Source organism: Ambystoma mexicanum, chromosome 7p (assembly GCF_040938575.1).
Source record: "Ambystoma mexicanum isolate Mex_15411 chromosome 7p, UKY_AmexF1_1, whole genome shotgun sequence".
In the NCBI taxonomy this organism is placed as follows: Eukaryota; Metazoa; Chordata; class Amphibia; order Caudata; family Ambystomatidae; genus Ambystoma; species Ambystoma mexicanum.
In genome coordinates this window covers 608,844,900-608,865,925 of record NC_090939.1, presented here as the reverse complement: position 1 = coordinate 608,865,925, position 21,026 = coordinate 608,844,900, and the positions used below count along the sequence as shown (strand labels likewise).

At 43.1% G+C, this 21,026-nt stretch overlaps 1 protein-coding gene across 3 annotated transcripts in view; it reads left to right on the top strand.

Annotated features, from left to right (window-relative positions):
- The window catches only part of RGN (regucalcin), a 157,102-nt gene extending 139,921 nt beyond the window's left edge, over positions 1 to 17,181 (top strand). For 2 of the 3 annotated variants that reach the window (XM_069636621.1, XM_069636620.1), the window contains exons 4-7: positions 1,091 to 1,306; positions 3,384 to 3,515; positions 3,886 to 4,040; positions 17,018 to 17,181. In XM_069636621.1, coding sequence (XP_069492722.1) covers positions 1,091 to 1,306; positions 3,384 to 3,515; positions 3,886 to 4,040; positions 17,018 to 17,068 — 554 coding nt within the window. In that variant the 3' untranslated portion in view covers positions 17,069 to 17,181. The remainder of the gene's footprint in view (positions 1 to 1,090; positions 1,307 to 3,383; positions 3,516 to 3,885; positions 4,041 to 17,017) is intronic. The other variant, XM_069636622.1, reaches the window with a different exon arrangement.
- Positions 17,182 to 21,026: the final 3,845 nt, after the last annotated feature.

Below are 21,026 nucleotides of genomic sequence, written 5' to 3'. Positions count from 1 at the left end.
GCTACCTGAAAGTTCATCTGTTTGAAGGGCATCTTTGGGTGGATGGTTCTTCCCCCTCTACCCCCCTCCCGTGTGCACGATCACCACTGAGACGTGATAGAAAGCCTCGCCACTCCGTAATGCTTGCTCGACAAGTGAACCCATTCTATCCAATAACCGACAGGTTTTCATGCAGGCCCCCTATTTCAAGGATTCTTTCCATTGCTTGGTCTTTACGATGGCTGCCACCCAAGCTGTTAATGTATTCAGGTCTGCTTGGGATATGCAGTCCCACAATGGGACCATCCTCGCGTATAAAATATAAAAACAGATAAACAGCACTGTTTTTGTTTATTTGTGTTGGGAACACAAGATCTTGAATTAGTGTGTAGGGTTTTGGTTGTTTTGCCACGCTCTATTTCAGCCACTGTTGCTTTCAAATCAGAACATGTGGTTCCGTGGGCTACTGATGTCAGACCCGTTTCCGTGAGAGGTTTTTAGACCAAGGGAGGGAGGCAGTGATGTCAACGCTGTAGCGTTAGTTTCCTTTTTGTTGGTAGACTTGGGTGCCCTGGCACTGCCTTCATTGCCCCATTAAACCTTTCCAATACCACTATTAAACACAGCAACCAAAAATAAGATGAACTACTGTGAGAGAGGATGCCAAACGTTTTAATTTCAATCCCAAATTAAGATGCTATGGAGTCTTTGTTATCAAAGGTTTTACAAAAAAGGGGGGCGGGGGGTAATGTGAGAAGTGAATTGTCACTATTGACTTTCTAATAACATGGCATGGGCGAGGAAGCCTAACTTAAATCAAACACTTCAATATTTCTTTTCTAATGCTTTTGGGGAGGCAACAGCTTGCTTAACGCTTATTTTGAACACCAGACCCTTTTATGTATTAATCCTCTGGTTGTTTAAAATATATATTTTATGTGGTCTCTTTTTTGTATCCCAGTAACATTCTACTTGAGTTGAATGTCTCTTTGTATGTGACTAGTCAATGATGAGAGCCCCTTTCTGACTTTCAAAGCACCCGCCTTCTGTTTACGGTTGAATGAAGAGCCCCGCCCCCTCAGCCTGTGAGTACACTGTGTTTTCCTTGCAGGTACCATGTCACAGGAGATCCGCCCGGCTGTGGTAGAGAGGAACCAAGGATCCCTTTTCACGCTCTTCGCAAACCACTCTGTGGTGAAAAACTTTGACCAAGTGGACATCTCCAATGGTTTGGACTGGTCCCTTGATCACAAGACTTTCTTTTACATAGACAGCCTTTCCTACGCCGTGGATGCCTTCGACTACGACGTGAACACCGCCAAAATTTGTAAGACAACTTCTTAGCCATAAAGCATTTTTAAGTGTACTTCAGAAGAGAAAACCTTATGACACACGAGTCAAGAGTCTGCCAGTGATGGTCTAAGTTGCATTGAAATGTGTATGCGTATATTTTATGTAAGCATGCTTCATGCTTGGGAAAAGAAGAGACAGGTAGGAGAGCAGAAGTAAAAGGTAAAAGGGGAGAGAGTGACTTAAAACTGACATTTTGTATAAGTTCTGTTCTATAATCACCAGCCCTGGTAAAATTACTAGAGGTCTGCAAGTCCTTGTTAGGGGAGCTGGTAACCTATACACAGGTGTTTCAAGGCGCGATGAGGCAAGGGAGGAAAAACAGAGGGAAGACAGAGACAACGCGATCCTACTAGACCAGGTGATATTGAGCTCGCGCAAGTGCAGGGGAGGGGGAAAGGGAAAAAGTGTGAGGGGAAAGGGGAGGGGGCAGTGCAGTACATAGGATAACAGTAAATATATGAAGTGGTCGGTCCCAGTCTGAGCTTCGGGGACAGCCGATTCCACAATTCAGGGCTGTATCCACACGATTGACCTCCTGCTATTTCCTTGCTTGGATGGTTGGGCGACAAGTCCGTTTGCAGAGGTTCCTCAAGGGAGTGCAGCGTTGCATCCCATTCATGAGGTATCAAGGGTCTACATACCAGAAGGTCCCGATAGTTATGGGTACTGTTTTAAGAGCAATGTGCTGGCTGGATAGGGGACCAGTGCAGAGTTTGAGGGCCCTTGGAAGTTTGGTCCTATTGACCGAGGGCTAGAACCAGACGAGCTGCTAATGTTAGTACTGGTTGGTCGTGAGATGATCAAGCCAAAGGTAGTATCTCGTGAATGCGGCCTTACTTCCTAAGTAGTTGAAGTGCCAGGCTACCTCTGACACTGCCATTATTCAATTAAGATAGATTACAATCTGGAAGTTATGAGCCTTCATTAAAAACACCTGTGTGTGTGCTCATCGTAATTTGTTACAAAATGTTATGCATGTCAGTTCCATTGAAACGTTGCTTTTGTAAACGCACCTGCAGCTTTCTGTGACTTTTTCTTTATTTGATTAAAACCATGTTGAGAAGGAGGCACTTTAAAGAACATAATGGGATAGATATGCAAATCTTACCATGTACTTGAGAAAAACACTACACTTAAAATAGAATTTGAAACATCTCCTTGGCAAGCCCACTCCCTCCCTTTGTGTTGCAAGAAAATGGGTTTTCAAAGCTCTTTTTGAAACTATTTCAGAGGCCATAGCCTTGCATCTAGCCTGTTCCTTGTACATGCACTTAAAAGATGGACTAATGCTGATTCTCGTGGGATCCAGGTCTGAATCTCTGTTTTAAAAGAGTGACGTTTCGTAAGGCCACCTGGTAAAGGACACCCTCATCAAGGGAGCCCCGTTTCTTCCCCCTTCTCCTAGTCAATTTCATGGGGGGTTCTCACATGCACACCCTTTCCGCTGCTGGGTCACCCCTGCCCCCGCCCCTCTTCCCCCGCCGTTATCCTGCTCCTCCCACTTACCTATTGGGCCCCAGCACCCTTCAGGTTTCCGGTCTCCAGTCTGCAAAACGGAAGCGTCAGCTACTGCGCATCAGCGTACACGTGACGCGCTTATGTGCTGCCCCTTTAAGGTGATGGAGGATCGCATATTCAACAGAATTTATTTTTCCAGCAAAAAAAAAACCAAAGACCAGTTATAGTAGCCTTGATGCCCCAGGGTTTAGTGCGCTATACAAATGTAAAAATAAACAAGTATATATTTTTAAGGGCAATCTGAGGTCCCAGCCCTCTCCATTCTTAAGTGGCTAAAAAATATGCAATTTAAATAAAACCCATCGAAAGCTATTTTCAATTGTGAACAGAGTGCCAGAGTAACATGCTCAACAGTAACCACACAAAGGAAAACCAGAGTTAACCGGAATAAATTATTCTTGTAGAGCCTTGCACAGTAAGCTTGTTTTCCATCACCGGAACATTAATTATTTATTGCAAGCCTATATTTTGATGTTCAGTATTCAGCTCGTGGGCCTTAAATGAAACGTTGAAATGTTCATCCTCCTTTGCAGCAAACCGCAGACACCTGTACAAGCTTGAGAAGGACGAAGGTATCCCCGATGGCATGTGCACGGATGCAGAGGGGAAACTCTGGGTGGCCTGCTACAGCGGCGGAAGAGTGATACGCATCGATCCGGAGACCGGTATGCGCATGTTCATAGGAAGGATATGCTGTTGGATGTGGCTATGGCATGATGTTTACGTCATACGACTGAGGGGACGTATAGCACAATAATACGTACAGCCTGGAATAGCGGTATTGTAATGTTTAAACTACCTCCTTGTTACCTACTACTGCTCTGCATAGTCCCAAGCAGCCACATCTGTGGTTCTTTCCCATCCCATCCCAAGGTGTGAGAAATAAATGTTGATAACAAGCATTTATCGACATGGCGCTCTTCAGAGTTGCTTGGGATGTCCACATGTTCTGGCTTGTGGCTTATGAAAGATTGGCTCCAGGTTGTTAAGTTTATAGAATAATTTTGAATTCTCAACTTGTGAAATTCGTTGCAGGAAAGAGGATACAGACTGTCAAGTTTCCAGTGGATAACACAACCTCATGCTGTTTTGGTGGAAAGGATTATTCCGAGATGTACGTAACCACCGCCACCAACGGGATGGATGAGGCGAAGCTAGCCCAGCAACCTCAAGCGGGAGGCATTTTTAAGGTGACTAGATCAGTCCCTCTTTTTATATCTAGCAGTTAAACCCTATCTGTAATGAGTTTGTCATATTTAAAAAGACCTTGTGTAGCAATCCCAGAAGCTGTCCTGGTGACGTCATCTCCCAGTTAAAGGACCGCAGACATCGAATGTTAGTGCTCCTATCTGCTTGGAGTTTATTTTGAAGACAAACATGGAATGTATATGACTGAGCAGGCAATGCAAAAAAATAACAATATTACCCTTGGGCAGAACACAATTAAGTACCCGTAAATTAATTTAAGGGAAAGGTTCATCGCTATAGTAACTCCAGTGCTCTCAATACTGCATGGTTAGCAGACTTTCCTCACTCTTGCACTTGCTTTTTTAGCTCCCAACATATGGTAGCCAATTACCAAGCACAGGAGGACATTACTGTGTAGGACAGTGACAAGTCATTTATAACGCTCCTGTACACAAGTATTTCTAGGCGCGACAAGACAAGGGAGAGGAAGACAGAGAGAGGACAAGACAAATGATCTTACTAGTCCTCGTTTCATTCAGATTGTGCAAGTGCGAGAACGAGAAGTGCAAGTGGAAAGGGAGGGGGGAGTGCAAGCGAGAGGGGTGGGGAAAACAGAGCAGCAATGCTCTGGGTAAGTGCAGCCAGGGCAGCGCGGCTCTGGGTAGTGCAGTGAGAACAAGGGATTTTAGGGTTACAGCCCATAAGTGCAGGGTAGGCCCGGAGGCAGTTCAGGGGGTGACTGATCAAGAAAGAGCCTGGTACCCAGTGAGACTCTGAGGGTAGCCAAGCAACCAGTCGGTACAGCCGGCAGGTAGGTCAGTACGGGAAGGAGAGAGAGAAAGCAGAGGTGAATAGGAACGTTTTGAGCTGCTTCCAGAACTTCAGGTGGTCCGACTCAAGTTTGAAAGAGGTCGGGAGGCTATTCCAGAGGGCAGCACCTGCAGAGGAGAGAGATATACCTCCCACTCTCTATTTGAAGAAGTGTCTGGCCCTTAGAGAGTTGGAGGTAGCTGAGTGAAGGGCTATAGAAGAAAGGTATTTTGGAAATGAGCATTGGATGTAGTCTGGGTCCCGGCCCCAGAACGCTTTGTGGACAATGCAAGGGTCTTGAACTTGATCCTTGCAGCCACCAGGAGCCAGTGGAGAGATTTCAGGGCTGGAGAGTTGGCGTCTTTGAGCTTGAGGACAAGGGTAAGTCTTGCAGTCCTGTTCTGGATTAGTTGCAGAGGGCGGAAAGTAGAAGAAGGCAGATTGGGAAAGAGGCTGTTGCAGTAGTCCAACCTAGAGAGAACCAGGGCTCTGGAGACAGTGAGCTTCTGGGGGAAAGTGAGAAAGGGAAGATCCCTTTGAAGAGGTACAGCTGGTAGTGGGACTTCTTGGCGAGATGTGAGGAGAGAAAGAGAGTGTAGTCGACGATGACACCAAGGTTTTTTTGCCTCACAGGAACGCAAAGGAAGAGAGCCCAAGGTAGGGGGCCAGAATGAGAGAGGTAAAGCAGGAGCAGGGGTCCCAATGAGAAGGATCTCCATCTTACTGTCATTGAGGTAGAGACCATTGGAGGCACACCAATCCTGAATCACAGACAGTTAGGAATGAGTGAGAGAGGGGAGGAGACTGATTGGAGCCTGAAGGAAAGCGGAGTGTCATCCGCATAACACTGAAGGTTAGAGGGGAAGGAAGAGATCAGGTGGTCCAAAGGGGACAAGTAAAGGTTGAAAACCCAGGGTAAGGGAATAGAGCCCTGGGCAACGCCACAGGTAGAGAAAGAGAGGTGGCAGAGAGAAGTTGGACCTGGGAGGGGCAGTGCAATAGGAAGGAGGTCAACCACTCCAGGGCCTGATTCGTGATGCCCAGGTTCTCACAGAGTCAATAGATTAGTATGCCGTGGCAGGGCAGGTAGGATCAGCAGATGGCTTCTTGAGGAAGGTGTGCACAAGGGAGTGCTTAAGGGGAAAGGAGAAAGTTCCAGTGGCAAAAGAGTGATTACAGAAATCGGCCAAGGCCGATTGAGGGTGTCAATATGGTCCGTGATGGTTCTGGAGGAGCAGGGGAGCACCTGTTTGGACACCACTTTCATAGACCAGACTTGTCTTGAAACCACATCAGGTGTTGTCAGGGAGAAAGGAGGAGGAGAGGGAGAGATGGCCAAAGTGGTGCTGAGAGAGGAAGAGGGAGAAGAAGAAGAGGTAGAGGACAGGATGTCCTGAGTTTTAGTGGAGAAGTGAGAAGCCAGAGCCATACAGAGAGCTTGGGAGGGAATAGGAGAGGAAGACTGCAACAGGAATGGCCAGTTCCTTGCAGATTTTAAAGAGTACAGTCATTGGATTTGGTGTGGCGTTGCATGGAGGTGGTCCCGTAGGAGTACTGTCCAGGTAGTCTGCGACTGAGTACAAAATTGCACTCTGTGCATTTCACTTTGGTAGCTTTAGCCTTTGGTACACTCCCAACAGTATCAAAGAACTGGCACACCCATGATTTGATCTTGGTGCTAGAAGTAGGCACTTCATCTTCTTGGTCCTCTTCATTGTTTTTGAAAGTACTGTGCTTTTTTTGTTGAGAAGGTCCTCCAGCTGGTGGTGGTGGTGGCTCTTGTGGACGAGGGATGGCAATAACTGATGCCATTCATAAGATAAATAGCAGTTTTGATAAAATTCTTCCAAGTATGTACAGTGTACTAGATTGGTAATGGATAATGCGTACGGAAAGGTGTAGGAGGTGTGCAAAGGAAATTTTGAAGTTGAAGTTTGTAGATCAGTAGAAAATGCAGTTCCGAACTGTCTTCGAAGCACAGATCCAATCACGAAGTGTAGACGCCTTCGCAAACACGTCACAATGCCACGGGCAAGCGTATGGTCACGTGGCACTGACCAGAAGGTCTGCGATTAAGTCAGACGTTCCCAGACATCTACGGATGCAAAATTATTTTAAAAAGTTGCACAAAGTGTATAGACGTGTTAAAAATGATGCTACAATGTGGGAAATGGCAGAGTTTTATGTTGGAAATTTGTAAATTGGACAAAAATATTGCTTATTGGCTAAATATGATATTAGTAAGTTGTAGGAAAATAGCATGCACTGGTAAAAAACCTATGAAATTCACTGAAAAAACTTTGTAAAGGGACGTTATGGTTAAGTTGCACTAATAAAAACCTTTGAAATTCACTAACACCCAGGACATCAAAGATGACATCACAAATGTAATTGATGACATCACTGATGACATCACATATCTGGCTCACTTATTTTGGTTCCTGAAAAATCTAGGCCAGATGGTTTTATTCACTGACAATCAGAATATTAAAATTCAAAAGGTGCTGTATATCAAAACATTAACCTTGTTGTATGTTCTTAAAGTACTTTCCTTAGGGTTTGGTCTCAGCTCATGGTGCACATGCATGGGGAAATAGCAGGCCTGAAACACACAATTCATTTGTATACAGGAAGATAAACTTTAATGCTATTAACATTTTGTGATGATGCTGTTTCTTTCTTCCTTACTTTAGTTTCCCTGTATGTGCCTCTGATTTATATGCATTGTGGGTCTTCATATGTATTGTTTGTACTTTCATCGGTTTTTATTAGTGCAACTTAACCATAACGTCCCCTTAACTAAGTTTTGTCATTGAATATGTATATATACATACCTTTTTAAATCAAGAGTTAATGTTAATCTCACAAAAGGTTAAAGTCTAAAAATAGTAGGAAGAACATAGTATTCCACTACAAACTCAACCTTAACACTCACTACAACTATTGATGTCTTCTGCCTAATATTTGAAGAGTGGGTTAAGGTTGGATTCGTAGTGGTATGGAGTGAGTGTTTATACTTCGAAGTTTTATGGTTGCATTTGTAGTGGTATACAGTGTGTGTTTGGACCTTACATACGTTATTGCCACTCTTTGTAGACTTTCACTTTTTGTGAGATTAACCTTAACTCTCGATTAAGGTTTTTTTATATTTAATTTCACGATTCTGTGCAGAGTATGGCATACAGTGTATGAGTATATGTTGTATAAGTGTATGTGGGTTTGCCATATGAGTGCATCATCTTACAAGCCTATGGTGTATGAGTGATATGATTTACAGTATATACATGAGTGCAGTTTACATCTTGTATGCGTCTTCTATGCATATGAAATTTAGCATCAAAGTTAGCCCTGGCTTTTTGTATGTTTAGTAGTATACTTCTACATAATGTTAATTTCATACACGTACATGTTGACTTTGTGGAGAACATTATCATACAAAGTTTATACAATCACACTTCGTCAAACAACGGGTTTTTAGATATGTTTAATGGTAGAACAGGATCAGCCTGACACGTGTTTCGAGAATGTCTCTTCTTCTGAGGCTGATTTACGCACAATTTATATACAATAGAAATGATGTATTCATCAATATAGAAATTAATCAAAAACATAATTGACAAACCCAATTGGGTGAGCACATCACAAGGTGTATCAAGGGATGGTGGAATCCAAATCATATTACAATTATTATGTGCAACAGTTATAATGCATCAACATAGATACCTGCCATTTTAGGTAAAGTAGACAAAAAGGGAAAAACGAAAAGTAAAGGACCTGTTAGTCTCTTGCAAAAGTTCATTTGGATCAATGATCAGTATTGTTGTGTGTTACATCATTCCAAAAAGTAACCAAAATACATAATGACCTATTCCAATGATCTGATTTCTTGTGTTATCCCCCAAATATGGAACATAAAAACGAGGGCAATTAGCATCACTAAATCAAACTGTACATTTGTTTGTTTCCACTTAATTGATAAGATTGTAACTCACCCTCACAAATGTTTAGGGCAACAATGTTTTCTCCAATTTATCTGTACTCCAAGGAGTCACATCAATTTCACTCTTAAAGTGCACCCGTGCTACAGTATCACATATTGTTTATAGAACCTATTGTAAAAATCTTCTTACCTACACTCTCGTACATTAGCAACCCTCTTTAATTAGAGTTTCTGTCATTTAAGTCAGCATTTGCCAGCGCGCGATTCTGCATGTCATCCAGCCAACCCAATTGTGTTCAACGTTGACAATAGTTACAGATAGCCAGATAATGAAAAGGAAAAAGGAAGAAATCCCAACGGGCACCTAATTACTCATTATTCCACTAATTATTGCTGCAACATCTATACAATTTCTCCAGGGGCCATGCTCAAACTCACAAGCATCTCACTCACCAGCCTTTCGGCATCTGTCAGATTTGCGGGAGAACGCGTCTCGTCTCTCCCTCATTTGCTATATAGAAGCTAGACTGGTGACCACTACACTATTGCGCGATACTACATATCCACGATCTTGAGTGAGTGACTCTCAAGTAAATCTATAGTTAGAGCAAAATTCACTCCTTTGCATGCGCTGCGCTTAAATTGTTAAACTGCCTAAGTCCAGGCAGCTCATCAAAGTTAATCAGAATTATATTTAAGCTACATATCCTTATAAACTTGTAATTACCACAGTAATTGATGATCCCCTTAAGGTTATTTTCCAACATCTACGGCATTCGGGACACCCGGATCTTCCAATTGTTTATCAAATTTCATATAGTCAATTTAGGTTAAACCACTATTGATATGCCCGACATCTCTGTCTAATTGCTCTACAATTCCCTTCTATGTGGAGAACATGCCTATTAATTTAGCAGATGTCTTCTAGCCTTTATATACTTAGGCAACTGGGTGCATTAGTGTGTGTCGTATGTGCGTGTGTCTTAAGAGTGTACGGTGTATGAGTGTTTAATGTCTAAGTGGCTAGGATATAAAGGTTTTACAGTGTATGCATGTACACAATGTACATCTCCAATATGTTTCATTTACATATCAAAAATGTGTATTGTATGTGTGTGGTAAGTGTGTGTCATAAGAGCATGTGTCTCAATTGTGAGCATGGTAGGAAAGTGGTGTAAAAACGTGTGGCATAAGAGTGTGTGGTGTAAGGCATATATGTGTTTGATGTGTACGTATCTGGCAGGGGAGTATATAGCACATTAGTAGCATAGGGGTGTTCGGTAAAAAATAATCAAATGCACAGGTAATATACACCTCCTATCCGTATGCAAACTCACATTGACGTCAGGATTGACTTTGATGTGAGTTTTTATAATTGCAGGAGGTGTATAAGAGTTGTCTAGTTCGTACATGTATGCAATTTACATCTCCTGAAAAATAGCATTTGATGCAAGTTTTCAGGCATGGCTTAGTATACAGTGAGGTGCCAGTGGTAAGGCTGGGACACAAGGGTGGCATGTTTTGGGGTATAGACCTTTATTGATCAAGAAAGGTTGGCAAAAGGCCCCTCTATCCCTAAATCTAAGAGGGGTTTCCCTGCCTCAAAAGAACTAGTGAAAATATTTGGGATGTCCAAAAGTAAAGGACTGTCCCAGTCACGTCCCCAAAACCTATTTCCGCCCCTCACTCTAAACTAACAAAGTGGTGATCTCACTCTAAAGAAGATATCGTGTTCATCAAGCCAACATAAATGCCAGCGGCCAGTCAGGCTTTCAAAAGGATTAAAAAATATAATGTTCAAGAAATAATGTTTTAATAGGGGGTTGCTCCTTTCCCCTATACTTCAAAAAGAATACATGTCTTTTCAGTTTCTTCTCATATAATATAAAAACAGATTTCCAGTTCTTTTCCAGTTCCAAGGTTCTCAAACCATTTTGTTCCAAACTCTCCTGTGGGTGCAGTTCCTAGACTCGCAATATGCTGAAGCACTTGGTTTACTCTCCTGCTAAGCAATGGCCCCTTCACAGGCAGTCTTTCTTTCTCTCACTGTTAGACTGCTTGTTTTACTCTCCTGCCAAGCAATAGGCCCTTCATAGGCTTTCTCTTCGTCTCACGCGGCCACAGACCCTCTTATTATGGATCACTTTAGGCTTTTTCCTTTCGTATGGGTGCAGGTCCTAGACTCGCAGTAATGTCCCTTGATCATTTGGTTCACTTCTCTGCCAAATGTACCACCTTTTATTTCTATAATTACCAGGGTCTCCGACTCTTATTTTTCACTTTGTTTAGGATTTCTAGCTCATCCTGCACCTCCTGTACCTCCTGCACCCCTTGAATCACACGCGTACCTGACCATCAGGTCTGCGTCTTCCAACTGGTGTTGCTCCGGTGCGAGGCTCCAGTACTATTCAGCTGCTTTCCTCGTTCGGCACCGTCCCCGCCAATCACTTCTTCTTGCTCTGGGTTTCGTCGTCACCAGTGTTTCTCTTGGCGGCTGCTCTGCCAACAACACAGTGCCTCTAGGGCTGTAGTCCTCATATTATGCTGCTCCAGAGACCTTGCAATTCCAGGAGGGGTTCCCAGACAGGGGATGGGTTGTCCTTCTTCTGTCATCCTCCGTGCACGGTGTCCCACAGGTTGCTCGGTAACTAAATTACCGTTGCTGCCACTTGCTCCGGAGTTATTACCGCCAGATTACAAGTGGTAGTAGGCAGTGTTAGTCCCCATTAATTGGAGTCCATAGGACTCCATGGAGGATTTTGGTGAATTACCATTTTTTTGGCAGAATGGTAGCAGACTTACCTAAAGCTATTAGCTGGTGGAGCATCCCCCACCTCTCTGCCAAACTCGGAGTTGGGCGGTGTAGTAATGCAGGACCATATTTTTACTGCACTACCCAATTTATAATGAGGCCCAATATCTAGATATCTCCTCAAAATCTTGCAAATCGAAACAGCCAATCCTGAGATAATTGAACAGCTCACATGGGATTTTCTCATAGGGGAACAAATATTTTGTTTGGCCCAAAGTGCAATAAAAAAAATATGAAGCCGCTCAGGAAAAATTCAGAAATTTTCCATGCAGGGTTGGTTTTCCCAAAACATTGTTTGGAATTTCTCACATTTTTTCATGGAAGGGTGCAAGAGTTATTAAGAAACAATATTTTCGGAAACTCCATATACAATTCATCTTAATCTTAACAATGTCATGCGCTAGGGCAATGGCGTAATATATATATTAGTAACCCCTAATTCCAATGGACGCACATACCGATGCACAAACCTCACAATACTGCGCTAGTGTTAAAAGATGCCAGACCAAATGCCGGCTACCCACACTGTGTACAGTGCACCACTGCTCTTGAGCTAGGTCTGCTCTTAAAACAGTAAAATAAAAAAGATACATATATATATATCTTAATGGAAAAAATGTCAGATCTGCAAGTTACGGCAAAGTTAAAGTTACTACTCTCATTCTAACCAAAGTCCATCACACTGCAAATTAAACCTTAACTTATGCAACAGCACTACTCCACAAAACAAATGGCTCACACACGAAAACGACCAAATAGTTAACTCATACTACATCAAAGCACATGATTTAAAGTTCAATTTCAATTAATGTCGTGAGTTTGGTTGATCTGATTTTCTCTTTTTTGTGGAGTGCATCCGTTTCAGGTAAGGCCTTATATGTGTGTATGTTTTTTGACCCATGAAAAGCCATATGCAAAAAAACCCAAAAACAATGTTTTACACATTTTGTTTATAGATGACAAAAGTTTACCAAATTTGGCATGTCTGTTCGAATATGAACAGATACTTTTTTGCTAAATTTGGTGAACTCACATGGACGAGTTAAAAAGTGTCATGTAACCTTAACTATAGTGTTAGCACTGTAATATATATATATATGTGTTTATACACAAACATGTATATATAGATTCAAGGAAAAAAACGTTAGTTGCAAGGACATTAAGGTCAGAACATAACGAAACAAAACCCCTAAAATTCAGCTAAAGCCACCTTAACTTTGCGCCCCTTGTTGCACAGCCTATGACCACAATGATTACATTGTTTGCGCTGGCTCACGTCAATGGAAGACGCACAAATTAACCCATTGGTAGTGCAGCTGAAAAGGGCTTCTTAAAACCATGCAGTGATTGGGAGAAAATTTCATGAATGAGGCCACATGGATCAAAGGCATGCCTGTTACACTGCATAGTCTAGAATACAGAGTGTTTACCAAAATATACTGTTTTAAATCGAAATAAAGTCTTGATCCCTGGTGTGCCAGAGTTCAACGACCAGCATTCAACCACTACGTCGCAATGGCTAAATGCTTCAAGGTGCATACATTTCATACTTGGCCTACAATTTAATTTGTCCAATTGTAAAAGGCCAAGTATGAAACTTGTGTGAATTCAAACAATAATGTCATTGTAGCATAATGGTTAAGTGCTGCATCTCGAACTCCTGCAGGCCAGGGTTCTCGAAGGCAGCGTTCAGCATAAATGTGTTTTTATTTAGTTTTTCTGTTTTATAATGTTACCCAGGGACTGTGCAATACTTGTTCCATTCTGTTTTATAATGTTGCAGTAAATAAATGTTTCATGTTTAATACGTGTTCAATTCTGCAACAACGGTGTAATACATGGCCCATCCTGTTTTATAATGTTGCAATAAATAAATGTTTATCACGTTTAATCCATATTACAAAATGTGAAGTACCTGCAGGTTCATTCCATCTGCAATCTCTCGCGCCAAAACATCCTTGCGCCGATAGGTTCCTGCGCCCAACTGGCTGTGTCTAACTGGGCGCACCCAAACGGGACCTTCATCAAAACGGTTGCGCAATAACAGCGTGCGCCTAACTGGCCGTGCCGAAATTTCCTGTCCCAGCCTCCAAGCCCCTTGTTTTATGGCCGGTCTCTTGGTGACTGTTGTGATACATCGCACAACCCCAACTAACCACATTCAAGCACCACGGAAATGAGGAAAAAATGACCGGCTGCAAGAATAACATATTCCCACATACTTTCTACACCCATAGCAAAAATCAAAAGCTGGTACCCATGAATATACACACAGTGAGGGCTTAGCTTCAAAGTGAGGAAGCGGATAGCCCCCTCAGGCCATGTTGCTTTAAGTGGTCTTGTAACTTTGCCTCACTTATTAGGCACCATGGACTTATGGGACTGGCCTTTTCCTCACTTTGAAGCTAAGCAGGGTCGGCCCTTGATACTGCATGGATGGGAGACCCGGGTCACCAGTGATTTCTCACCCTCGATGCCACTGTAGCTCTAAAAATATCTATTTTATTTTTAATTATGTATACAAAACTGCAGGCTTGGAGACTGTTGTGATGCATCACACGACCCAACTAACCTCATTTAAGCAGCACAGAAAAGGGAACAAAAATTATCAGCTGCAAGAATAACATATGCCCAGGTACTTTTGCTCCCATTGCGAAAATCATATGTTGGCACCGATGAATATACGCACAGTAAGTGAGCATATATTTTAAAGTGAAATATACAAATGTAGTTCAATTGACCTTCTCCTTAGAAGTAAGCGCGCAAGACAAAATAGCATTGGACTTTTAAAAAAAAGTAACAAACACCAGAAAAATAACCTGAGAGAGGAAATCTTTCAATAAATATGCTGGCAAAGGATAAAAGGTGTTCACCACCTAAAGCGAAAGCAGAGCTAAAGACTCTGGGTAAGTCTCTCGTAACCAGGACTAGTACCTGCAGAGGGTCTCCCAAGACCTGCCTTGTTAATTTGCATATTTAAGTAACTTTGGGTCTCACCCTAAATTACTAGGGGAATCCAGACATGGACCCCTTGCTCACTATTCTTAGAGAGGCACAGCTCCACCCTACTGATGAGGTCCAACCAGACCGAAACACGTGTCTGGGGTTGCTGTTGGTACTCTTGTTCAGAGGAGAATTGCCTAACATTTCGGTGCTGGGCTTCAGACCGGCAGGACTTCAACTGTGATTAGACAGTATGGCGTCCTATTTAAGTCAGAACAAACTGATTATCAATCCAGTGAAATCCCAGGTTATGACCATCACTGGTAAGAGAAAGAGGAAAAAATATGTCTGGGAAATTAACAAAGAAAGAGTTCTGGAGGTGAACTCATTGTGCTACCTGGGCTACATGTTCTCCAACAAAGATGTGCTAAATTGACAGAAAAGGAAAATGGAGGGATCATTAACATCTCGTACCTCACTGATTAAATCAATTAAGTATAGGCTTTATGCATACTCATTTGTCCCTTTAATAGCAGTCCATTGTATGAAGGTGTCCACAATGGTTCTTTATGGAATAGAATTGGTTGCCTTCACAAATAGAACATATTTGCACTGCCTGGAAGGACGTACACTGAAAGAAGTCCTCGGTTTGTCCAAATCGGTACCCATCAGTATTATTAGATTGGAGTTGGGTTTACATTGTACAAAAAAAGTGACTAACGCAGGGTGTTTGAGCCTGGGCTGGTACCTGGGAGACATGTTGAAAACGGACTCTGATGCATTCCTTTTGAATTTTAAGAAACGTGTTGGTTTTATGAAAATTGTCAACCTAACTTGCCTTGCTTCTCAGTGGGTTATGAAAAACAAAATGAAAAGGTGGGATAACATTTCGGACACAGAGGATCTAGGAAGGTTGAAATAGGACCGAAATTGAGGCCTTTTATATGCAACTACACCTGATCTAAGATTGTAGCTGAGAAAATGTCCATCTCAGCAGTTTTCATTGATGTTACTTAAAATTTAAAGTGAACTGTCTCCCCACTCTGGATGTCATCTGTCCGAGATTCAATATCCCCAAGGAATTGGGAATGTGCAGACTTTGCAAGTACAAATGCATGAAGTCACAATATCATTTGGTGATGGAATGCATGCAGACTGTCACGTCTAGGATAACATTCCTGGGACCATATGTACATTCAACATCTGCAGTAATGGCAACTGGTTTATGGAACAGACTAATGACGGATGCGCAAGTGCCTCTATTACTGGCTCTGGTTGAATACTAATGCAAATCTTTGAGGAACTGCAGAAGGTTATGACATTTTACAGGATTTTACAGCAATGGGAAGTGATGTAGTGTAGTATTTGGACATATGTCCATATTTGTCTTATTAATTGTGACAAAGATTGTTTTTTGTAAAGGTTTTAGATACATGTTGTGAGGACATGTGGTTTTATTATATTTATTGAGGAATATGCACTAAACATCTTCTATGGCATTTAAGATGTAATTGGTGAATTTCTTTTGTGTAAGGTATTATGTATACTATAAACACAATCAAAAATAAAATATTTAAAAAATAAAAATAATGTTCTGTGCCTGGGAGTATTAATCCCAATTATGCTCATTACTCAGACACGCTCTGGTTAGGGAAATCATGTAGGTCGATCATGAAGTTAGCTCCACTTGCCCCCTTCAGCCTGTCACCAAAGGTTATGCGCAGTTTACTAGTGGGACGCATCATATACCTTATATGGTGTGCTGTTTGGCACCTACATTAATTACCCGTGTTCCTATTTGTTAGAATCAACCATTATTAAGTGGTCAAGTTCATCACTGTAAATCTCCAAGAGGTCCTTGCCATATGACACCTGTGTGTCAGGGTAGTTATCTGCATGTAAAAACCACAACAAGGTCAGATGGGTAACTGGATTCTTTCCAACGCCCTGCTTCCTGTGTCAACACGAACAAGAAAGAATCTTTCATAATCGTCAGAATGTGTTCAAAACAAGTCACTTGCTTCCCCTATTGGAAAGTCTCTACTGTCCCTTGAGAATATATCTAACCCGAGAGTGCGATGATGGTCCACCTCCCTATGGAAAGGGGATAGTAAGAGTTCCTGCTATCCCCTTTCCCTAGATAGGCAGCCTATAAACGCACCCTAGGGTTAGATAGATTCACGAGGGAGTGTAGAGACTTTCCAATAGGGGAATATAGTGACCTGCATGTAAAGCCATTGTTCCATGGACTGCCCAAGTTAGTATGTGTTAACTTTACCTCCAGCATAGAGTTTCTGGGCAAAGCACTCTGCCTACAATGCCATGTTTCAACCCAAGGACAAATACGAGCATGTAAAACATATTGCACCATATGTACCCAAGAGAACTCAACATGTGTTGCTAGAAACTGGAAAGAATATAAATGGCACAATTTACATTGAAGGACTGTGCAATAATTATTATTTGTTTTACAGATAACTGGACTTGGCGTGAATGGAATCCCACCATACTCGTTTGCAGGTTGAATTCCTCCATACACAAAAGCTCTCCACAAGGATGCATCACTTTTCTGGTCTTCAAGAACGTAGCAGGCACATAACAAACAAAAGAAACAATAAAATGTAACACCAAACTTGAATGGTGGGGCTGTTTAATGTTCAAGTGTTTTCTTTGCAACTTAAATATTCCAGGCTCAACTTTAAGTAGTATTCATGTATGCCCCTTTATGATCAGTTTTCCAATTGAATGAAATGTTTTCTTATCCATAGAGCTCACAAATTGATCACACAAAAAGTAACCACAATTTTGGTTTGTATAAAAATCTCGTTTTGCCCTCACAATGCTTCCACCAGATGAGATTACTTTTTTGACCAAGGAAGCTCATGAGGCCGCTGTAGATCATTGTATATTTTTTGGATATTACTTCATAGAGCATTACTTTGATGCCCCTAGAGAAACTGGGGGAATGACCCTCCCTGTTGCATTTCCAACAAGGGACCAATCCACAATAATCGCATGGAGTGGATTTAGGCACAGACATCTTGGTGGACCACAGGCTACCGTGCCTAAATCTGATCCATGCAGATATTGTAAACTGGTATGGTGTGATAAGTAATTGTGGCCGCTATCATGAAAAAACATGTTGCTGCAATTATGACGATCTCCACGACACATGCTAAAAAGCAGCTAAAGTCCATTGAGCTCTGAGCTCCTCTGCCCGCATCAAAGGGTCATGCTTCAGATTCCATGTGCAAAGTGGGGTCACGCGCAGAGCAGATTTTCTTCTCAAATGGTTCAAAGGAGAGAAACCCCACAGATACACAATATTTCTGCGAGTCCTATCTCTGCCGCCCCATTTGCAACATTTTACACTGTCGTTAAATTGAGGGTGTTCGTTGCTTGCAGTGTTGGGACAAACTTCCAGGGATGCCAGAGGACCACTAGGAGTTTGTTGACTCTCGGAAGGCCCAACACCTTCCACAGGACAAACAGAAGACTCAGTCAAACGACAGGTTCAAACTGCGGTTTATTACAAACAAAACCAACAGGGATCAGCACAGGGACAGAAGAAATCCGTGGACATCTCAACTTCCACTGGCTCGCAAGTCAATTTTGTACCCTAATTACATCAGAGTGATGTCACGACCTGGGCCCTTCTTCAGAAAACCTATCGGACCTCTGGATTGGGTACTGAATAATATAGCACCTATAGTGGGAATTATACATGTTCGTATACTGGCCCTCGCATGTCAGGTGGCTGGCCTTGTCCATCCCCAAGTCACTAACTATAACATTGTTGCACTGTGAGGGTCTTGCCATTGGTTCTTGCCCGTTGCTACCCACCCCTTGGATTAGAACTGTGGTTGGCTAGAGCTGACATCCCCAGACCTGGGATCTGCAAAGGTTCTCAGCTCTTGGTGTACCTTTTCAAGGTAATAAGAATGACTATGTGTCTGCATTGTAACTTGTGTGTACCACCTCAGTCTATGAGAGTGCCGTTTTCGCTCCGTGCAACACTTCTCACATTGTAACATCTTTGTTATAGCCTTCTGTCTGGTAGGGTGAGATCAGCTCCCTTTTACCAGTGCTGGTTGTTGTCCATTGTCTGCGTCGGACGGGTCACGTGTTCGGAGACCATGATTTGGGGCTGTGCAGCTCTGAATGATGAGGAATTATTTATATTTACTGCAGCTGGTGCTACTATCGTTCAGAGAATGGAATGTCATCTGTATCTTTCGGCCTTGGCAGCGGGTCCCGTCGCACACGTTTTCCTAAACCATTATAATGCGGTTTCAACAGTGTTCGTGCTATACTATATTCTCCATAAGTTAGTCACACTTGGTTCTGTCAGGTCCCATAGGTGCTCCTGCCGTTCCATAAGGTTATTCGCATGTAAGCATTTGCAAGCTTTGCTCAGGGTCTCTTGCTTCTTGCGGTTTCTGCTTTGCTGCATTTGGCTAGCGATAACAATAATAGAAGTAATGACAGTATCAATATGTGTCTGTCCTATATCTATAGAACTGTATGCTTGTGTTCTTCGTGTATTCGAGTGTGTGTTTATGTCCCGGAGTGTAGGGAGTGTTTCATGTCTAACGTTGCTAAGTCGCGGTGTCTCTAATGACGTCAGCAGCATGTCGTCTAGGCGCTCTAATCAATACTGTCGATTGAGGTGTCTTTAGTTGTAGATTGGGGTTCCTCGTCCACTCTGGGGTAAATTTGCACCGCACTTGGTCTGTAGGGTTGGCTGAGGGGGGTACCTCTCGACAAACTTATTAATCATCGGTCCATTGGGGATTCGTCCGAAATAGAATGGGTGATTACGATGTTTCCTGGCCTTTTTCCGAGTCATGAATTTCATAGGAGGGGGAGGAGGTGATAGCAGTCCCCATCCCTCTTCAGTGGCTTAATCCTCCATTACCATACCATTTATGTAGTCCCTACTGCAGTCTGCTGGGGCCAAGAGGCCTTTATTCGGGCAAATGTATGAGCTTTATACATTCAAACATTTTCATTTTTACAGTACATCAGAAATAACTTTGTTCTCATGCATGGGGTCTGGCATGGATTCACATGCTCATGAATATTCCCTGTCGTCAAGCTGGGAATCCTCGGCAAAAGAAAAAACTGTTTCACTTTCACTTTTACAATTTCTCCTCTAAACCAATCACTGTCCTCTGGGTCATACTGCCCACATCAAATGGCAGTCCTCTCCCCAAACCACTCCGCTGGCAGCCATCTTCATACTTTTACTGCACGCTTCAGTGTTTGAAGTCCTTGTATTTGCTCTCAGATATATGTATGTTTTTTCGTGTTTTGCGTGGTAAAAGTTCTATTTTTATTTCAAAGAAGTCTGTGTGCTCTTTGCTTCTCCTGCCAACAGCAGGGATCCATTGTCGGTGAAGTTCTGCACCCCTCAAGGGCGAAACTCATCGAAGATTCTAGAAGGCCATCGGGCATACTTTGCGCGCATGATGGAGGAGTAAGAGGTAAGGTCCCTTTTCAGGGCCTGCACCAAATGCGGGCTACGGAATGTGTTTGTGGAGAACAAGCACCTGCAATGCCTCTACTGCCTGCACCAAGACCCCAAAGAAGTGGCGTGCGAGAAATGCCTCGGGTTCACCAAGAAGACGACGAAGGACAGGCACAGTAGACTGGTGACGTGGCTTGACGCCAAGGCCTCTGACTCGTGCTCCCAGCAGGGCCATGCCTTACCCAGGACCGGCCAGTCCAAGGAGCCGCCTTCTAAGTCCTTTGAGGGTGCCTCATTTGTGGGGACCCAAGATAAGGCCAAGAGTCACAAGTTCAAGTCCAAGTACACCGGGTCCGCCGCAGAAAAGGGTCCCAAGGTGGATAGGTCGCAATCGACATCACTTTGCGCCTCCAGTGCCAGCCGGCAATTGAGCTCTTCATCAAAGAGGAAGTCATCTATCCTGGCTAAACTATGTGAGAAATCCAAGAAGCTTTGGACAGAGGAGATGAAGTCCGAACAGCCCAAACAGGCTCAAACGGCACAGGTTAAGTCCTTGTTGGCAACAGCGTTGATGACTGCTACTGCCACTACAGATAAGGGTGCTGATCCTGCAAAGGTAGCCCCCGCAGCTCAGGTGTTCAAGGCTCTACCAGTTCAAGGCTCTACCTTTCAGTTTGAAGTCGGCCCCCAGAGTGTTCACGAAATGCCTGGCACTAGTGGCGGCCCATCTGCGTCTATGGGGCATACATGTATACCCATACCTGGACCACTGGCTGATTCGCACCCGCTCTTGGGAGTTGGCCGACGGACACACAAACAACCGTCCAGCTACTGACAGATCTGGGATTCCTCATATCCAAAGTCCTGCTTAAAGCCATCACAGAATGCGCTGTTCCTAGGCGCCAGACTCAATACGGTGTCTTGCGTGGCGTCACCCTCGGAGGAGTGGGTAGCAGCCATTCAAGGAAAGGTGCAACAACTGTCATTAAAGACAGCCACGGTGCGGGCCATGA